The sequence below is a fragment of the Komagataella phaffii genome, chromosome 3 (genome assembly GCF_000027005.1).
Source record: "Komagataella phaffii GS115 chromosome 3, complete sequence".
Taxonomy (NCBI): domain Eukaryota; kingdom Fungi; phylum Ascomycota; class Pichiomycetes; order Pichiales; family Pichiaceae; genus Komagataella; species Komagataella phaffii.
The window spans coordinates 1,636,090-1,654,526 of NC_012965.1; the positions used below are offsets into that span (position 1 = coordinate 1,636,090).

At 42.4% G+C, this 18,437-nt stretch overlaps 6 protein-coding genes across 6 annotated transcripts; 3 read left to right on the forward strand and 3 right to left on the reverse strand.

The window, feature by feature from the left end:
• Window positions 1–425: 425 nt before the first annotated feature.
• Window positions 426–3,410, reverse strand: PAS_chr3_0846 (Nuclear 5' to 3' single-stranded RNA exonuclease, involved in RNA metabolism; the record flags this gene model as incomplete). Its single annotated transcript, XM_002493031.1, has 1 exon — window positions 426–3,410. The coding sequence occupies one exon, from the start codon at window positions 3,408–3,410 to the stop codon at window positions 426–428; it is 2,985 nt and encodes a 994-aa protein (XP_002493076.1).
• A 337-nt stretch (window positions 3,411–3,747) lies between these two features.
• On the forward strand, window positions 3,748–5,223 carry PAS_chr3_0847 (Hypothetical protein; the record flags this gene model as incomplete). Its single annotated transcript, XM_002493032.1, has 1 exon — window positions 3,748–5,223. The coding sequence occupies one exon, from the start codon at window positions 3,748–3,750 to the stop codon at window positions 5,221–5,223; it is 1,476 nt and encodes a 491-aa protein (XP_002493077.1).
• Window positions 5,224–6,206: 983 nt separating this feature from the next.
• On the forward strand, window positions 6,207–7,919 carry PAS_chr3_0848 (High affinity polyamine permease; the record flags this gene model as incomplete). Its single annotated transcript, XM_002493033.1, has 1 exon — window positions 6,207–7,919. One exon carries the CDS (start codon window positions 6,207–6,209, stop codon window positions 7,917–7,919), a length of 1,713 nt encoding a protein of 570 aa, XP_002493078.1.
• A 275-nt stretch (window positions 7,920–8,194) lies between these two features.
• Window positions 8,195–9,628, forward strand: PAS_chr3_0849 (Cytoplasmic response regulator, part of a two-component signal transducer that mediates osmosensing; the record flags this gene model as incomplete). Its single annotated transcript, XM_002493034.1, has 1 exon — window positions 8,195–9,628. One exon carries the CDS (start codon window positions 8,195–8,197, stop codon window positions 9,626–9,628), a length of 1,434 nt encoding a protein of 477 aa, XP_002493079.1.
• Window positions 9,629–9,724: 96 nt separating this feature from the next.
• Window positions 9,725–13,004, reverse strand: PAS_chr3_1226 (uncharacterized protein; the record flags this gene model as incomplete). Its single annotated transcript, XM_002493035.1, has 2 exons — window positions 9,725–11,613; window positions 11,693–13,004. The coding sequence occupies 2 exons, from the start codon at window positions 13,002–13,004 to the stop codon at window positions 9,725–9,727; spliced, it is 3,201 nt and encodes a 1,066-aa protein (XP_002493080.1).
• A 237-nt stretch (window positions 13,005–13,241) lies between these two features.
• Window positions 13,242–18,323, reverse strand: PAS_chr3_0850 (Protein kinase, phosphorylates the alpha-subunit of translation initiation factor eIF2 (Sui2p); the record flags this gene model as incomplete). The annotated part of the gene is made up of 1 exon (XM_002493036.1): window positions 13,242–18,323. One exon carries the CDS (start codon window positions 18,321–18,323, stop codon window positions 13,242–13,244), a length of 5,082 nt encoding a protein of 1,693 aa, XP_002493081.1.
• Window positions 18,324–18,437: the final 114 nt, after the last annotated feature.

Here is an 18,437-nt window from a genome sequence, read left to right on the forward strand (position 1 = left end):
TGACCACTTTACAAAGAGATAAGTAGATGAGTACTATAGTAATAATATGGTGCTTTCTAGAAAGATGAATAAATATTCCATTAAAAACATTTTCCTTGGATATGACAGCCCTCCAAATCTGAAGCACATAATTGGCAATAACCCAATACCTGTTCAACCAGCCTAACATACCCCTTGCACTGAGCAGTAGCAGTTAGCCACACAATCAAATCGAAATAAAGCTACAAAAGTTTTTGAGTCTATGAAATAAAATCTCGTAAACTTTTTGTTAGAGGTAAACTGGTTCACTTCAAACTAAAGTCATCAAATGCCGTATCTCACTACTTCCTCCAGTAATACATCATTCAACACCGCAAACAAATCTACTCATGCACATGGCAACAACTGGTTAGTTAGATGTGAAACGTTTATTGTACAGTATATAGTTAGTTGTGCCTTCTTTTCATAGGCAAAGTTCCTGATTTTGAAGCATTGTAAGTTTGCCGATTATAGCCCTGGTTACCTTGATTGCCCTGGTATCCTCCTTGGTATCCATTTTTGTATTCACCCTGATAACCGCCTTGGTAGCCAGACTGATAGCCAGCTTGATATCTACCCTGGGAGCCTCCCTGATACCCACCACGGTATCCGCCTTGATACGATCCTTGATAACTATTCTGGTACCCACCCGAATTAGCTTGATATCCCTGATTTCCTTGGTATCCACCTCTACCTCCACGGTTTCCATGTTGATGATATCCTCCGCCTCTTCGGAACTCAGTCTCAGTATGACTTCCTCCGTGGTAGATGCCATGTCTATGTCCCTTGGCCTCATCACTGTGGATTTGAATGAAAGCCTTATATCCTCCCTGTCTTGGTAAGTACTGTGACTTTCCATGTGGGCCAATGTATTGCTTGAAGTCAGCGTTCTCTTCAGGACTGAATCTGTTTCGGCCGTAGAAATTGGTTCCTCCATACAAAATGCTGTCTTTATCTTCTTGAGTTAGTCTCCGCAAATGAGGAATTAAACCTGACAGAATCATAGATTTTGCATGTGACTTAGGTAATTGCTTGAATTCCACCATCAGGAAATCTCTATTTGAAATGTCAGGGTAGTGACGATATCCTTCGAGTTGTTTGACAGGTAGGCGAAGAACTCCAGACCTATCAAAGGACTGCAGTTTAATTGCTACTCCTGATACTCCCGAACTGTCAACTTGAAATTCGTAACTATCTTTTCCCTCTTCGTACAATTCCTTGACTAACGTGGGATAATGTGAATGGCTTCTTCCTAGAACCAGAATTTCTGACCTGTTGGTATTTCTAAACTTTTCGTCTTCGGTAAGTTGATCATACTTTGATTGTACCGCTTTCAACAGCCTGTTTTCATCAATGAAAGGCAGCAATGGTATGGCTTGCCAAATTACCTTCTTACCATTCATGTCCAAGGGAAACTCCTCTGGATAAAAATCAATGATCTCCGAATTAGCATCAGACATCAAGCTTCTAAAAACATCCGGTAGATTATGGCTTGAAGCGGCTGGTAAAACACTCATCAGCTGCTCATACGGTCTGAACGGTGTTCCCTCAACGAACTCAATCTTGAGTTCAGATAAATTTACAAAGTCAGCTGCAAAAGGAGCGTAATGGTATGGATAGTACCAATTCCAAGATGGACAGCCTTGATAATAGTATAAAAGAACCCATGATACACCTTCAATGTACTTTTGAACCATATTCCTGGCAATTTTCTTAACCTTCTGAGGGTCCTTAGTGTGAAACTTCGTTTCGTAATATCGCTTTCTATATCCTGGCTCCCATAATCTAATCTCTTCATTCTTGGGAATCAAAATCTCAGTGGACGAGTCTTCAGGATCAGATGTGACAAGCACATCGTCTTCTTCTTCAACGACTTCTTCAACTGATTCTTTAACTACTTCTTGCTCTTCGTTGCTAATTTTTCTCTTTTTATTAATCTCATTTTGCAGGTTCTGTTTCAATAATTCAGCGATGCTCTTATTGGCTTCATTTGCTTTAGTAATTAATGCCGAGTTGTTAACCATCTCAGAGTCGGTCATTTTAATTCCAACGCTTTCTCCGCTAGTGGTATAAAGTGGAATATTCTGATTAGGCGTTAACGGAGCTTTGTCCTTTCCAGTTGAAATATTGGGAGCATTTTGAGATCTAGCCGAACTTTGCTCTTGAGCAAGTTTTCTTCTCTTTTGGTTCTCTAGTGATCTCTTTTCGTCCTCATACCTTTTTCTGAAAATATAATCCTCCTTCTTTGCCAGTTCTGCCAACAGTCTCTCCACAGCGGGCAAGTTTAAATACCCATCTGTGGTCAAGTATCCTTTCATAGTTGGCAAAATTTGCTTCCAGATTGTTACCAATGTGGTAATACTGTTGTCTCTAACATCCAACGATGGTAAATGCGGCAAAAAATCGTTACCACAAAAGAAACAGATAAACACCCAATCATCTATAGATTTTTCCAAGTCAAAAGGAAACGAAAGTCCCGGCACATTCAACTCAATTTGCAGGTATTCTCTCAAAATATTCAGATGTAACCATAAGAAAGGTGTTTTCTTATCTTTAAGTTCTTGTCTCTCAATGTCAGTCATACGTAGCTGATCTTGAAGGGAGTAACTCTTTTTGTCTTGAGCAAACACGTCCTCTCTCAAAATCTTAAAATGGGGTTCATGAGTAGCCAAGCCCAGGAAAATCAAGTCTGCGTCCAATCCATAGATACAGTGGGTGGTATTTGGATCGTGTTTGGGAGAAGAGCGTAGTGATCTTACATAGGACATAATCTTGTGTTCACCCTCACCGGGTACAGAGGCATCGCTAATGATGACCTCAATTCCACTCCACCCTGGATCAGTAGTCAGCTTATAGGCCGCCCAGTAGCGTAAAGAGTCGGCCAATCGATGCATAAAGGGTGTACCTGGTGTAATTGCGTTGGAATCCCATGTCTTTTTGTTCTTGATGGCGTCATCAATGATTTCACCTTTCTTTTCCATCTCCTTTAGCTCTGCCGCCTTTTTTTCATTAGCATCTTTAGCATCCTGTGCAGACCTGAACCTTCTGGAACGTTGCTGGTTCATCTTGGCCCTGGGAGCAACACCATCAACGGCGATGTAGATCACCTTTCTCGGCCTAGCCATCATGATCACATTCTCTGTGTAGGCAAAAACATCCAGCATCATCTCGTCCTCAGTCTCTGGGACTGGTTTGTGTTCTGGATGCGAACACGGGTGCACGATACCATTCATATCTAGGTAGAGATTGTCTAGCTCTCCGTTGGGATTGGGGTCCTCGTACCTAGTGGGACGGGATTCGCCATCAATATCCACATCTTCGTCTTGTATCACAGGCGAGATGATCTTCGGGTACTTTCTAGACAACCATCTGAACAATGCTGGAACACCCATGGTGAAATCGGTGTTTTATGATAGTATAGTAGGAGGGTGGAAAAGTTTGTTTCACGAATCGAGCTAGAAGGGAAAGAAAAAAGCAGGCTAGAGGGTGGAAAGCATGGGCCCAAAAAGAAGCGTAGAGAAGGATATACCAGGAAAGGGACCGTTCATGATCGTATAAGCTTGGACAATTATCATTTCTATGGATAGTGCCCCAACAGTCACTCAGCCACCGCTAAATTCACCCCATCTCTTTGGGTCTCCATTTGGTACTACTCCAATATCTTGCGCGAGAATACTCTCCAACCAATTCGGTGCTCTACAATAAACCTCCACGGATCTGGCAGTGAAGATGAAAAAGTTCCTTCATGACTACACTGTCAATCCCAACACATTCAGCTTTAGGCTGGGCAAACAGCCATATGAAGGGTCATTTATGAGACAGGTCTTGAAAGCAAGTGGCCATGACGCATGGAACGAAAGAGAAAATGAACAACTCTTCATAAAACATCCAACTACAACTTTCAACAGGCAATCAAGGAATCCGAAGAGGCCGAAAGGAGTCAAAATGCTAGCAAGTGACTTTATCGAAGACTCATTGTACAACCGCCATTATGGCTACTTTTCTAAACAAGTTGAAATCTTTCAGCCTTCAACGCCATTCGAGTACGCCAAAATGGAGTCGCAAGACCAATTCATGAAAGATTGGCAAAGCCAATACACTAGGTACGAGGACAAGAAAACAAATTCCGACCCAAAGAATCCAAAGGATCAAAAAACGAACGCAAAAGACATACAACTCTGGCACACGCCGACGGAGCTATTTCAACCTTTCTATGGCGAAGCACTGGCTAGATATTTGTTGGTCAATTACATGCTGAACCAGTATCCGTACAACGATCTTGTAATATACGAAATGGGTGGTGGTAATGGTACGCTTATGTTGAACATCCTCAACTATATAAGGGAGAAACAACCTGACGTCTACGAGAGAACCCAGTACAAAATCATTGAAATCTCCCATAATCTGTCCACTAAACAAGAGGAAACTGCATTACAATTGAAAGCCAAAGACCATGATCATCATGGGAAAGTTCAGATCATTAACAAATCCATCTTTGATTGGAAGGAAGTGGAGCCTAATCCATGTTTCTTTATAGCATTAGAGGTTTTCGATAACTTTGCACATGATGTTATTCGATATGACAACACCACCAGGGAGCCTTATCAAGGGTATGTAGTGATTGATGAACATGGTGACTTCAAGGAATTTTTCACCAAAGATCTGGATGATTGGGCCAATGCATTCTTAGGGCTAAGAGAAAATGGAAAATACCCACGACTTAATCAAAAGAGTTTGTGGGGAGAACATCCTTTGGCCAAAAATGCCTTTTATCGAGGTTTCAAAGACTCTATCTACCCAGTGCGTGCAAACTTAAGCGATCCAGAATACATCCCCACGAGACTTTTGAAATTCTTCCACATTCTCAAGTATAAGTTTCCCCAACATCAGCTATTAGCGTCCGATTTTTCCAAACTCAACGAAACTATTCCAGGCTACATGGCTCCTGTTGTGCAGACAATGCTAAACAACAGAATGGTCACGACCGACTCATACATGGTTCTGCAAGGTTACTTTGATATCATGTTCCCTACCGATTTCCAGTTGGCCTCCGATCTGTATCGGCAAGTTGTTGGAAAATTAGCCGATGTCTCATCGCATCGAGAGTTTTTAAGCCAATGGGCAGATATCCGGGCTACAACGACTCAAACTGGAGAGAATCCCATGTTAGAGTTTTACAAAAACGCAGACTTCATGTATAGCTAAGCAGGTGGCACTCTTCATCCCACCTAACCGTTTCAAACTGGGATGGTGGATTGAGTCTATGACGTAGTGTGCAGGTAGGTACCCACAAGTGGGTAATGCCAGTTGATGGGTCTAAAAAAAAGAAACGAGAAATTCCCCTAGGCATCTTGCTGATTGGTGCAGAGCAGCCAAGAGATTGATACTTTGTTCTACGATTTTGGTCATGCGAAGAACGAGGACAAAGCTTAGAAAAAATAGAGACGCTATACACGAGACCAAATTTTTCTTCGAAATTGGCGCAACTTACAATAGTGTTTCTTTTTTTTTTTTTCTTTTTTCTTTTCTCTTTCAATTGATTAATGAATCTCTTTGGTGGGGAACCAGTCTCTTCTCCTGGGCACGAGACAATCAATCCTTCACTCTGAAACAATACAATTATTTATAATTTCCTCTGGAAGTGGTGACCCAAATGGATATCACACGACTTTTTTGATGACCCCTTTACTAAGGGGATTACTGAATCGCATGGACTAGCCCTAATAGGAATTTCCCCAGGAGAAATATTCCAGTACTGCACAGGCGCGCATTTCTGGAATTCTCGCAAGTCTTGACAGGCCAAACTTTTATGGTCTGCAGAGAAGGCAACATTAACTTCTTAGAACATGGCTCTCCAAAAATGTCCAATTAAATACTATACTTTTATTAAGGCACTAGAAACAAAATCTTGTCTAAGCTAATTTTGCCCCTCCCCCCATTTTACGGAATCCCGATATGAAATTAGGTACACCTTTCCTCATTTGAAACTTATACCCCTCTTAACAGGAGAAAAACGGAATTATTTTCTCATTGCATGGCATGTGCGTCATAAAGAATACCGAGCAGAAAACGGAAAAATCCATTTGAATGCAATGCCGTCTGTTTCTTTTTTTTTGAACACATCACTTTATAAGTCATAGGGTCCTCAGCATTTCAGTCTTACTAAATCAATCTTGTAAAGAACAAAAATGTCCAACTCAAGTAGATTGTCCGAGAAGGAATTCGAAACTTCAAAGTCGAAGGACTCCAACTTCGCAGTGTTCTCAGAGGAGGACGCATCATCTACCACAGAGAAGGGGTTGTTCAGCTCTGGATTCCTTCAAATGAACAAGGAATTCAAGATGCAACGTCATTTGAAGAGTAGACACATCCAGATGATTGCCATTGGTGGTTCCATCGGAACAGGATTATTCGTTACCATCTCCAACGGTCTGATAAACGGTGGTCCAGGTTCTCTGTTTATTGCTACAACTTTCTGGACTCTGATCATTTTAATGCTTACCACTGCTATTGGAGAAATGGTTTGTTACCTCCCAGTAGCTTCTCCCTTCATTGAAATGGCAGGTCGTTGTGTTGATGAGGCATTTGAAGTCTGCGCCGGTTACAACTTTTTCCTCATGGAAGCCTGTTACATTCCGTTCGAGATAACTGCCTGTAATACCATGATTCACTACTGGAGATCCGACTACTCTCCCGCTATCACCTTTGTGGTTCAGACCCTCTTGTATGTGCTCTTCAACGTCTTCACTGTCAAATGGTTTGGTGAGTCTGAGTTTTGGATGTCCATTACGAAGTTGATTTTGTGTATTGGTTTGCTATTTTTCACTTTCATTACCATGGTCGGTGGTAATCCTCAACACGATGCTTTTGGATTCAGATATTGGAATGACCCAGGTGCTTTTGCTACCTATTACAGAGATGGACCTTTGGGTCGATTCCAGGGATTTGTTTCTGCTTTGACAACGGCATGTTTCTTTGTGGTTGGCCCAGAATATCTCTCCATGGTCGCAGCTGAGGCCAGAAACCCAAAGAAGACCATGTCTGGGGCTTTCAGAACTGTCATTTACAGATTGGCCCTATTTTACATTGGAGGTGCTCTGTCGGTAGGTATCTTAGTAGCCTACAATGACCCCACCTTAGTCGCACACACAGGACAAGAAGACGCCTCGGCCTCTCCATACGTGGTTGCCATGAACAACATGGGAATTTCCGGTCTTCCCCATGTTATTAATGTCACTATCATCATGTCTGCCGCTTCCGCTGGTAACTCTTACTTCTATGCCGCTTCAAGACAGCTTTATGCTCTTGCCAAGAGAGGATATGCGCCATCTTGTTTCCAGATGGTTACCAAGAAGGGTATTCCTATCACATGTATGGCTGTCACCACTTGTTTCGCTTTGCTTTCGTTGTTGCAACTGGGTAACGACAGTGCCGTAGTCCTGGAATGGATTGTGAACCTGGTCACCGGTGCCCAGATGCTGAACTACGCCTTCATGTGCGTGACATATTATTGTTTCTACAGAGCAGTCAACGCCCAGGGACTCGATCGTATGGACAGAAAGATGTTCATTTACAGATCCTGGTTCCAGCCTTACTCCATCATCATCGCAGGAGCATTCATATGGACGATGGTCTTCATCTTGGGTTACTCAGTGTTCTTGCCTGGGAATTGGAGTATTGAGACGTTTTTGTTCTCCTACGTTATGATCTTTGTCAACCTTGCAATTTTCCTCTTCTGGAAGATTCTCAAGAGAACCAGTTTCCGCAAGCCCGCAGAAGTTGACTTGGTTACGGGTATGGAGGAGATTGACGAACACATTTATGAATACTATGCAAACCTGGAAGCTAATAACCAGCGCGATGACACTCTGTTCCGCAGAATTATGGCTTGGGTCTTTTAGACTGCTTCCTCCAGGTCACTTATCCCCTCCTCCCCTCCCACTCTCCTTCCCCTTCCCGCTTTCCCATCCAATGTATTATTAGACATAATTAAGTAAACACAACATACAAATAATCATACGTTACATTACATCACTCTTCTGTGAAAGAACTTTCCGCTTATTCTCGGATCAGTAAATGGTGGGTTCGCGAGTATTACTTTGATGCCTGAGACGGGACCCTTTCAAATTTGCTTACCTTTACATTCTCGTCTTTGTCACATACACCGTTAGTCAGGATGTTCCCCGATAATAAACGGCGGATCTGGGTCCGTCGGGCCAATAGACCTCCCACAACCCTGTATGTGAGCTCATTTGATATCGTTGACGACGTGAAGACGTTGGTTGCGCAGAAGTATCCAACCACTTTGGGTAGGCACTTTGATCCTGCCGATATTCAGTTGAGAATGAGTATCAACTCGTCCATGGATTCTACCAGGTCTTCGAAATCCGAGTCTGCAAGACTTTCTCCTGCCAACGGTTCAATTCCTAAGAGAGCGTATGACGCTCCGCTCTCACCCATTTCTCCTATTCCCATTCCCCTGCGATCATCTGGCTCCATTTTGAATCGACAACTTTCCACAAGCGACTTCCACAATGAACACTTATCGGGTAGTTTACCAAGTACCACCACTCATAATGTCCTTCTTGGAGCAGACCAGTCTGTTTGGAAGTTACTAGACTTGTATTTTCCCCATGGAATGACTATGCATGATGCATTTATCATTGAAAGCCCTGAAGCAAAAAGCTCGCCGGAGACCGGACAAGAAACAAAACCAGAGGCAATCCGGAGCTTACCCTATGAAGAGCCAGCCGAACCGCATTGTCGCTCAGCCTCCACCTCACCCAATCTTTCATCGATCCAACGCAAATCTCATTCAAACCCACATTCACCGACCTCTACCGTTTTACTTCTTCCCAGAAGCAATGCATTGGCCAAATCCAACGAGAGAAGAAGGAGGCATATACATGATTCAACTTCTGAGCAAGACGTGAAGCCTGATGGAAATTCTTCACAGCAAAATCAAGATAAGACTCAGACTGAGGTGCATCCGGGGGCTGCCTCAGTTGTATCACCTTCTCAGACAGAAGCCACCAAAGGTAAGAGCAGCTCAAATGAATCGTCCATAAAGAAGAAGCCCAAATCTGCGCTAGACAAAGTCCTGCCTAGTGTCAACGTCTTAATTGTTGAAGATAATAAAATTAATGCAGCAATCTTAAGTGCTTTCCTAAGAAAGAATCACGTTCGTTATTCTGTAGCTAAGAACGGTGAAGAGGCCATCCAAAGTTGGAGACAAGGCGGATTTCATCTCGTTCTCATGGATATTCAGTTACCAGTAATATCGGGTATTGATTGCACCAGGGAAATCCGAAGACTTGAGAAATTGAATCAAGTTGGAGTATTTGTGAGGAACGAGGATCAAGAACACACGACACTAGATGAAGAAGATAAGCTAGATACGAATATTTTCCGCTCTCCGGTGATAATTGTGGCCCTAACAGCCTCGACTTCAGATATTGATAAACGAAAGGCACTGGCTGCTGGTTGTAATGATTTCCTAACAAAACCCGTCAACTTGGTTTGGCTGGCCAATAAGATAAAGGAGTGGGGATGCATGCAAGCTTTAATTGACTTCGACAGTTTCAAAGGTTCTTCTTTCAGAGATTTGTAAATTACTTAGGGAGATACCTTCAATAGATGCTAAAAATATTTCTTTCCTTATCAAAATACACAATGTTCAACTAAATAAAAAAGTAGGATTACTTATCTACCAACCGATCGCATCTCTACCAATAGGTCTGAAAACTCTGATTTTTCCGCTCTTGAAGTCATTCAACCGGTAACTGTTTGCCTTGACCTTTCCACGGCTATCCTGTTCGATTACTCTTAGCTTATTTTTCTGAGAGTCGTACTCAGAGATGATTCCACTGTACGGTTCAGTCTTGTTGCCGACTTCAAATGCCGGTTTGAGTTTATGAGCAACAAATTTTGACTTGAGCATGCATAGCACATCTCCTGGTCTAAACTCATCCTGCTGATTCACTGAGCTGTTGCTGTTGTTCTTGTAGATGGTGGCACCGTAACCTTTGACGCCAATAGGCGGTAGTATTCCTTCAATCTGAGAATATATTGTTTCGACCAAACTTCCGTCAAGTTGTTTACCAATAAACGAATGAGCAAGCTGGAACACCTTGGATCCATATTCTTGAGAGTTCCACACCAACGTATCAACAGTAAAAACAGGAGCATCAATTCTATGGTGCTTTGTCTCGGCCTCTTCGGGAAGGCTTTCGTCCCATTCGACTTCGAAGACATCTTGCGATAAGTCAAATGACAGCACATAGAAATCCCTATAGATGGTGTGTCTGTTGCCCCTTCTCTTAATGGTGTTGCTGTCAATTTCAAGCAAAACGTCATCATGTATCCTTGCACTGAACCCAGGAGGAGCACGACCCTTGACATACCAAGTTTGGTCAGTGAACTTGTTTGACTGAGTGGCAGACAATACGGAATTCTTCCTCTCAATTGAATTGGATCCAGTTGGCGTCTTTTTCAGTGCTGGAGGAAGCTGTTGGGCTGCGTTAAGATCGGTAGTAGGGGCTGGAACAGGAGGAGGAGGTGGTGCCTCCTTTCTCACTCTAGAAGGTACAATTGGTGATGGAACATTTGGCGCAAATCCGGGAATTGGTGGAGCAGGAGCTGCAGGTGGGAGTGTTTGGCTCCGACCAACTTTTGGGTCCCTTATCTGATTGACCTCTGTCTGAACCTTTCTAACTTCTGGTATGGGAACTGATGGTTTTGTGGCAATATGAGAGGGAGACCTGTTTACATCTGTGTCCTCGTCTGCCTCATACCCAGTTACGTTATTATCAGAGTCTTCTGGGCTGTGATGCTCATGATTGAAATTTTGATTCATAGCCTCAGGATCAAATTCTAGCAGAGGTGGGGCTTCTGAAGCATCACTGATAGTCTGTTTTGGAACATCAGGAGATACAGCAGTCTCAGATACTCCTGCATTGGAATCCCTGAAATCCCTTGTAGGGATTGGGGGAGCACCTGGAGGGGGGACCTTAGGAATACTACGTCCCAACTCCTCTGAAAATCTTCTTTGGGCAGAGGGGGAAATATTTTGAGGAGAAATGGGAACCGCAGGGGCAGGAATAGGTGGAGCCCTATGAGTACCAGGTGAAACTGGTGTGCGTTTGGGAATGGATGGAACTTTAGGTGATACCACTGATGGAGAAATGGGGTCTCCAACTTCATGTTCCTCTTTTGAACTACTTCGCGTATGCAGTGGAGGAAGGTTTGTAGTTCCAGAAGCGGTATGAGGTTCTGTCTCTGAAACGGGTACCCTAGGAGTTGGGATAGGAACTGGTCGAGCTGATAGAGGAATTGAAGGGTGACTAGGAACCGGAATAGGTGCCTCTTTTAAGTCAAGAGCTGTAGCATCAGCTTGCGATGTAACTTCATCTGATTCATCTACTAGTTCAGATTCATCAGATGGACCACTTCCATCATCAGGGGGCTGAAAATGAGTTGCACCAACAGTCTGTGCAACTGCAACATTTGGCAAAGAACCCGTGTTAGATTCAGCGACATCCAGATGTTCTTTTTCAGTCTTTTCAACTTTCTTTTCATTTTTGGAAGCTGGTTTACCTCCAGCAGGAGCGCCGAAGGGGGTAGGTACGCCCATCATACCAAACATTACCAACACCACCAGATAATTTAGCCATACGTTCTCTAAGGTTGCGTCTTTTTACTTCTTCTTCATCTTCCTCTTCTTCTTCGTCCTCCTCTTCTTTATCATCATCCTGGTTGTTGTCATCCCTGACTTCCTCAATTTCGTTTTGTGAACTTGCATCATCTTCATCTTCATTCACTAGTTCATCTTCAATTGTATTGCCCTGGTTTGATTCTATATCCTCGTTATCGCTTCGATTATCATCACTTTCGATGGCAACAGAATGTGCAATCTGTTGTTTCTCTACACCGGTAGTTTCCTGGTGTTTTTCAGTGGGACTCTGTTCCTGCGCTGCGGGTAAGGCAGTATCTAGTACCTCGCCCTGTTGAGAAGCCGCGGTGCTATCAGCAGTTTTAGACCTATCTAAGTTAGTCTCGGTAGGTTCAAGCTCAGTTTCCTGATTCTCAGCAGCTTGAGTATACTGCTGCTCTTTCTTCTTCTTCTTCTGTTCCTTCCTCTTTAATATAGCCTGAGCTCGTTCGGCTTCTTCTTGCTGACGTTTCTGTAATAAAGCAATTCTTTCCTTCAGGCTCATTTTTGGCCCTTCCTCTTCCTCTTCTCTCTGAGAATGCTCTGAAACTATGTTTGCAGGATGAGTTTCTTGAGAGATAGATTTTGGTTTTGGTTTATCACCAAATCCCTGCGGAACGTAACTTGAAGGGGCAGCTACGAAAGACTTCTTTACAGGTGCTTCATTCACCGGCCCTTTCGTAGGCATTGGAGCCACTGTCCCATGGTTGAATGTGGATATCCTGTTAAGCATTTCATTCTGAGAAGTGCCGTGATGACCACGAACTGGGCTGGTACTTGTATTCTCTGTGGTCTCTGCTTCCTGGTGAGAGACAGTACGGGTAGCGGAAACCTTTGGTTTGGAAAGATCAATTGGACTTCTCTGTTGCTTTGCTGAGTCTTCTTCCTCTTCCGTTTGGCCTAACTGTGGCCCTGGCTCTTGCGGTTGCTCTTGTTGAGATTCCTGTTTTTGTGATAAATGTGGTTGTTTGGCTTCTTGCTCCGCTTGGACATCCTTTTTCTCTTTCGTCTCCAGCTCCAATTCTTCTGCTGGATCTGGCTGCTCCTCCACCTTCTGCACTGCCTCACTGGGAGCAGCTACTACCGCAACAAAAGTTTTTGGAAAAATGCCCTCTTTTCTAACTCCGTCCTCATCATAATATCCGCTGAACCATTCTTCATCCTCAATTTCAGAAACAGTGATCAACTGACCAACGTCGAAGTTCAAGTCTTCCTCGTAATCTGTGGAGTATTGATACAACGCCTTCACCTTGAAGGGAGGAGTTGCGGTTGCCATTTTTTTAGATAATGAAACAGCTTAATGCAGCAAATAATGCTCAATTAGATCAATCACAGAAGTAGTAAAATAAGGAAGGTACAATCAAAGGACAGTTCGATCCTAGAAGGAGTTCCAATGAAAGCGTAGTATTGGTGAAGGACGGGGGAGACGATCCAGGTTGATGATATAGGCGTGACACGATCAACAGACATCAGACATCCACAAATTACAATCATTAATTTACTCATTATCTTATTATTTTTGCAAGTCGCAAATACAAATCTTACCCGTCTTGGTAGAGTGCACAATGGCCCATCTAGTACCCTTAGCCGACTCCTTGGAAAGAGCATTGTACAGGTTCACCACATAACTTCGAGGTGTGGCATTGGACGCACCACCCACTTTTCGCTTCCATTCTTCTGGTTGGTCTAGGGACGTTATAGAAAGCATGTCTAATACTTCATCCCTAGCGTCAATGGGGAAAATGGGACAGTTTGATATCTCATTAGTTACCTGTATAGCTGCATTGCGAGAAGCATCCTCCATGGCCCATCGATCTTTCCGGTTTGATTTCCTGTTGGCTCTTGTTGCATCGTTCGGCACTAGAATCACCTTTTGTTGCCCACTATCGTTTTCGGCAGTACTTAAATCTCTAAGTTGAGATTCTTCAGAAAGAGATCTCAAAGGAAGAGTGGCTGGAGCAATTGTAGTCTCCTCGACTTCGTTTCTTTCCCTCATTTCATTTTTTATGTAAGGAATCACTTCCTCAAAGTCAAGATCAGTATCTGTTTGCTTTTCAAAATTTTTCAAGCGCAGAGGCTTATACCTTTTCTTTGTGTTAATGGTGCCATATTGATTGGGTTCCTGTTGTTGCTGCTTTATAAGAATGACCCATGTTGCACCATCCAATTGAGCTCTGTTAATAACATCATCAGTTGTGAGACAGTTCTTCAGCAAATCAGCTCTGATCTCACAGCTCCACAACTGCTGCAAAAGATCTATACCGATAGAACGCAACAGAGAGCTGGTAAAGCTGCATACCAGAACGTCAACTCGACTAGCACTCCATTTAATCTTGGAAGCACTTTGTTTCAAAAATTGGGATTTTCTTCTGGAAGAGGAATGCTTCTTGACAAACATTGATTCATACCGCTGCATGTATGTAAAAAATAAATCCCAGGCTAGGCGGAATCCTACAGCTCTGGGCACAATTTCATGGGAATGCCTTGAAACACTGGAAACCAAGGAGTCGTACCTTCCACCAGCTGCGACAATAGATTTGAATTTCTCCTGGTAAACAGCTTGGAAGACTAAACCGCCTTGGTAGAATGAGGATGTATAAGCTGATAGGGGAGCTATATACACTTTCTTCGTGACTCCAAAATGCTTCAATAAAGAAATTATGTTGGACAAATAGTTCAAAATATTCTCAGACTTAGTAGCATACGGAGAATCCAACATGAGTTTCTGAAATTTCGATCTGGCATCCTTTAACTCTAACTGAAAGTCAAATAGCTCTATATCGTTCAAAACTGTCGAAGGGATGTTCAACTCATCCCTCAGAATATGCTTTGCCTCCTTCAACGTTTTACTATACCCAACTTCACTCAATATTGATGCCACCTTGATATACTGTGCTCTTTCGATCCCACAAAAATCAAAGATATACTCCGCCAATGTACAATGGTTTAGTATAAAAAATAGGTTGGAACTCTTGAAAAACGGGAAAATAGAAATAACATCATCAATTACTTTGATACATTCAGCATCATACAGTACCATGTCTTTGGAATCAATCGAAACAATATCAAAGTCAATTTCTTTGAAACGTATGGGGCCTGATGCGGGATCACTATCGTTTGAACGGTATACATACCCACAACGGTAAATCTTTTGAATAGGCAAAATACTTCTTCCAATCAGCCGTGCTAACGGCAAAGTCAAATCATAAGATAACTGCAATACCGATCCTGAATGATCCAACAATTCGTAGACTTGATTATCAACGTTGTATAGCGGTGACTTGGGGAAAAGGTCAGATTGGCTTATACATTCCACTGCTCCATGCCGTTTGAAAATATTAAAGATTTCCTCTGAAATCTTAGCGTGGAGTAGATAGTCTGAAGAAGAATAGTCTTGAATCCTTTTATCAAACAATAAATCACGAGCTAAACTGTACGGTTGAGAAAACAAAACATTCCTTGCCTGGTGGTGCCAAGGAGATGAAGGATTGACTAAAGACTTCATCGCCTCCTTCATCAATTGATCCTGCTGTTCGACCTTCAGTAGTCCTGATTGCAATAATTCTCTAGCAGAGGGTCTCTTTACGAAATCATGATTCAGTAACATCTTGATAATTTTCTTTTCTTCGCCTTGTTTAGCAGAACTGAAATCGTCAGGGAATCGAATTTCCGGTGACCTCAAAGCACAAAGAACGGTATATCTTTCCATTCCTGTGTTAAGCGTATAAATCATTTCAAAAAAGATTATACCAAGAGAGTACATATCAACCTTGTTGTTGTAATTTCCATCTCCAGATTCTACTTCGTTAGCAACATATAATGTGGTGCCAATATCTGATGTCAAATCTTCATTGAGTTGCAAAGAGCCCACTTGAGAAGTCACTTGTAACAGGCTATGGACGTTCTTAGCTAAACCAAAATCTCCAATCTTAACATTCTGCTGTTCATCAATGAATATGTTCATGGGTTTAAGGTCCCTATGGATGATACCTTGTGAATGAATATGTTCAAGTGCCTCTAAAATCTGGCGGAAGATTCTCCAATACTCACCGGGATTGCTTGGAAGACCTTGTCGTATTAAATCGTGTAATGTGCGGTTTTCACAATACTCCATTTGAATAAACAAAGTACTCTTCTTGTTCAACTTCTTATTACGTGGAGTAATGTGATCAGTTTTTTCGTCTTCAGAACCAAAAGTGAAATCCACAGAAATGTTATCCATATCAGTAGCAGTGCCAGTGGCAGCATCTTCAGTGCCATCAGATTGATCTTCGTCCGAAAAACCAAACTCTATATCTGGATAACTCATAGAATTGGATATGAAATCCACGGCACTGTGGCTATGAGAGAGAGAGTTTTGAGGCTCTGAACGAGTATCTGATTCAGCTTCTGTCTCACTTTCTGAGGCAGAAGAGTCAAATGGGTTGTCGTTCTCTCGTGGGTTTAAAATGTAATCATCTTCTAACCAAGCAGCGTAGTATCTCACAACGTATTGGTGGTTTAATCTGGCTAAAAGCAGTACCTCATTTAAGATGCTAGACAATTTGTCCTCTTTGTGCCTGATTTTCTTAATGGCATAAGATCTACCGTCTAGTTTATTTCTTGCCTTCACAACCTCACCGTAGGCCCCCTTACCAAGAATTCCCACTTCCTCAAAATCATTATTGTATCTTGAATATGCACTTCCATTATTGTTATGAAAGGAGTACCGCCTGTTTCCAGTATTATTAAAACTCCTTCTATGGGTTGTCTTGGACGCATCGAGGTAATTCAAGGAACCTAGCTTTGATGAACTATTATCAGTGGGCTCTTCCACAATAGTATTTCGGAGGAAAGCTGTTGGAAGCAGCTCCAGTGGTCCAAATCTATTCCTTGGCTTGGTGACAAACGTGTAACCCAAAAATTCTTTTACCGATGGCTCTAAATTGGTGTAGTTCTCCAAGAAGTCCTCTGGAGAACTGTATTCTCTAGTAATGTTTTGGCCAGCAATCATTTGAACAAAAGTGACTCCAAGATCCCAAATATCTGTTTTTCTTGATGGTTTCGATCGCTGGAGTTCTGGAGCCGGCCATGAGTTTTGCAAAAGTGGTGTCTTATTTGACTCTACATTAGGGAAGTTTTTCAGCATGTCTAAAATTGTGTAACCATAGCAATTGCTGGTCAGCTTTAAAGTCGATGGAGTGTTGTCGTAGCTTTGTATAACCTGGAGCGATCCCAGACTAATACTTCGGTGAACAAGACCTTGTTTGTGAATATATTCTAATCCTTCAAGCAATTGAATAATCCACTCTCTTGCAGTGGGTAAACTGATATATTTTACCGTACTCAACAAAGTGTCCAACGTTCCATTTGAAGGATACTCAGTCAAAATCCTTATCTTCCACAAAAATTGTTCGGGTTCTCTTCTCCGTTTCCCACCAATACCTCTTTCTATGGGGTTCTCAGTGGAGGGTTGTTGTACAATCTTGTCAATTTGCGAAGCATAGAGTCTGGCAATGTTTTCATGCTTCAGTTCGCAAGAACTTTGTAGCTCTCTATCAAGGCTGTGAAGTGCTGCTTTGCCGTCACTTGTGTTCCAATGTGGATTGTTCAACTCTATCTCTGTTAAGAGGAGTAACGACGAGAGCTCTTCATTCTGTTTGTAGATTGGGGTTGATTTTTTTCCGTCATGTGTGTAAAGCTCCGATTGGGGATGAACGTACGGCTTCACTAAGAATTGCCTACTGACATTTTTCAAGACACCAACTTTTGGAACTGCAACAAAGCCGGTAACAGTTCTAAAATTGAAAGAAACATGCTCAGAATTTGGTTTCGTCATTATTTCTTTGTCAAACACATAGAAGTCTTTTGAGTTTAGCTCACAGTGAGGTGGAACTAAATATTTCTCTTCAATTTCATAGGTGTTCAACCCCAGACTTCTCCTCTTTTTCTTGTTACTACCGTCGCTACTCGTTTTCGAATTCTTACTGCGGTCTGTAGTTGAAGACGATGAATCATCAAATTGGTTAGTCTCATTGCCATCATTATCGTAATTGTCAGACGTATTCGTTCTTCGTGTGAGCTCCCTCTGGATGAGATCATTCAGCATTTCTTCTTCCTTTGCACGGTCCTCGTTCTCCTTTGCCAGCCTTGCCCTTTCAATTGCATCCAGTTCTTCTTGTCTTCTCTGAAGTCTGTGCACTCTCTCTTCCTCCAATGATTCATTTCTGGCACTTGATTGCCACTCATCAAGTTTCTCCTGGATCTGAGTTATGATTTCGTAGCACATTTCTTGACCTTTCAAATCTTTGAAAGTATGCTTAATCATATCGTTGAGCTTATCTATCTGAGAAGTAAGCACATTCTTAGATTTGACGAACTTTATGATAGGCATTGTCTTGGGATAGGTCAAGGTCATCTCAAACTGGATTGATAAAGACAAGACGGGTTCTTTTGTATCGTCTGAATGAAGATGTACCTCAAATTTGGGATAAGGATCCTTGTGCCAGGCTGTTGATGTCTCTGTCAGGTCGATGAGATCATCCATATAGATCGCCTTGAGAGCCTCCAGCTCCTGAACTTGGAGATCATGATTTTCCTTTAAAGTAGATGTCATGGTAGTCAATATACCTTGCCTGTAGATCCAGAAGCCGTTTTAGTGAAAAAACTACTCTGCTCCAAGGTTAGAAGGTGTGTTGATGTATGAGCGTAAGCAGGAAGCCAGGTATTT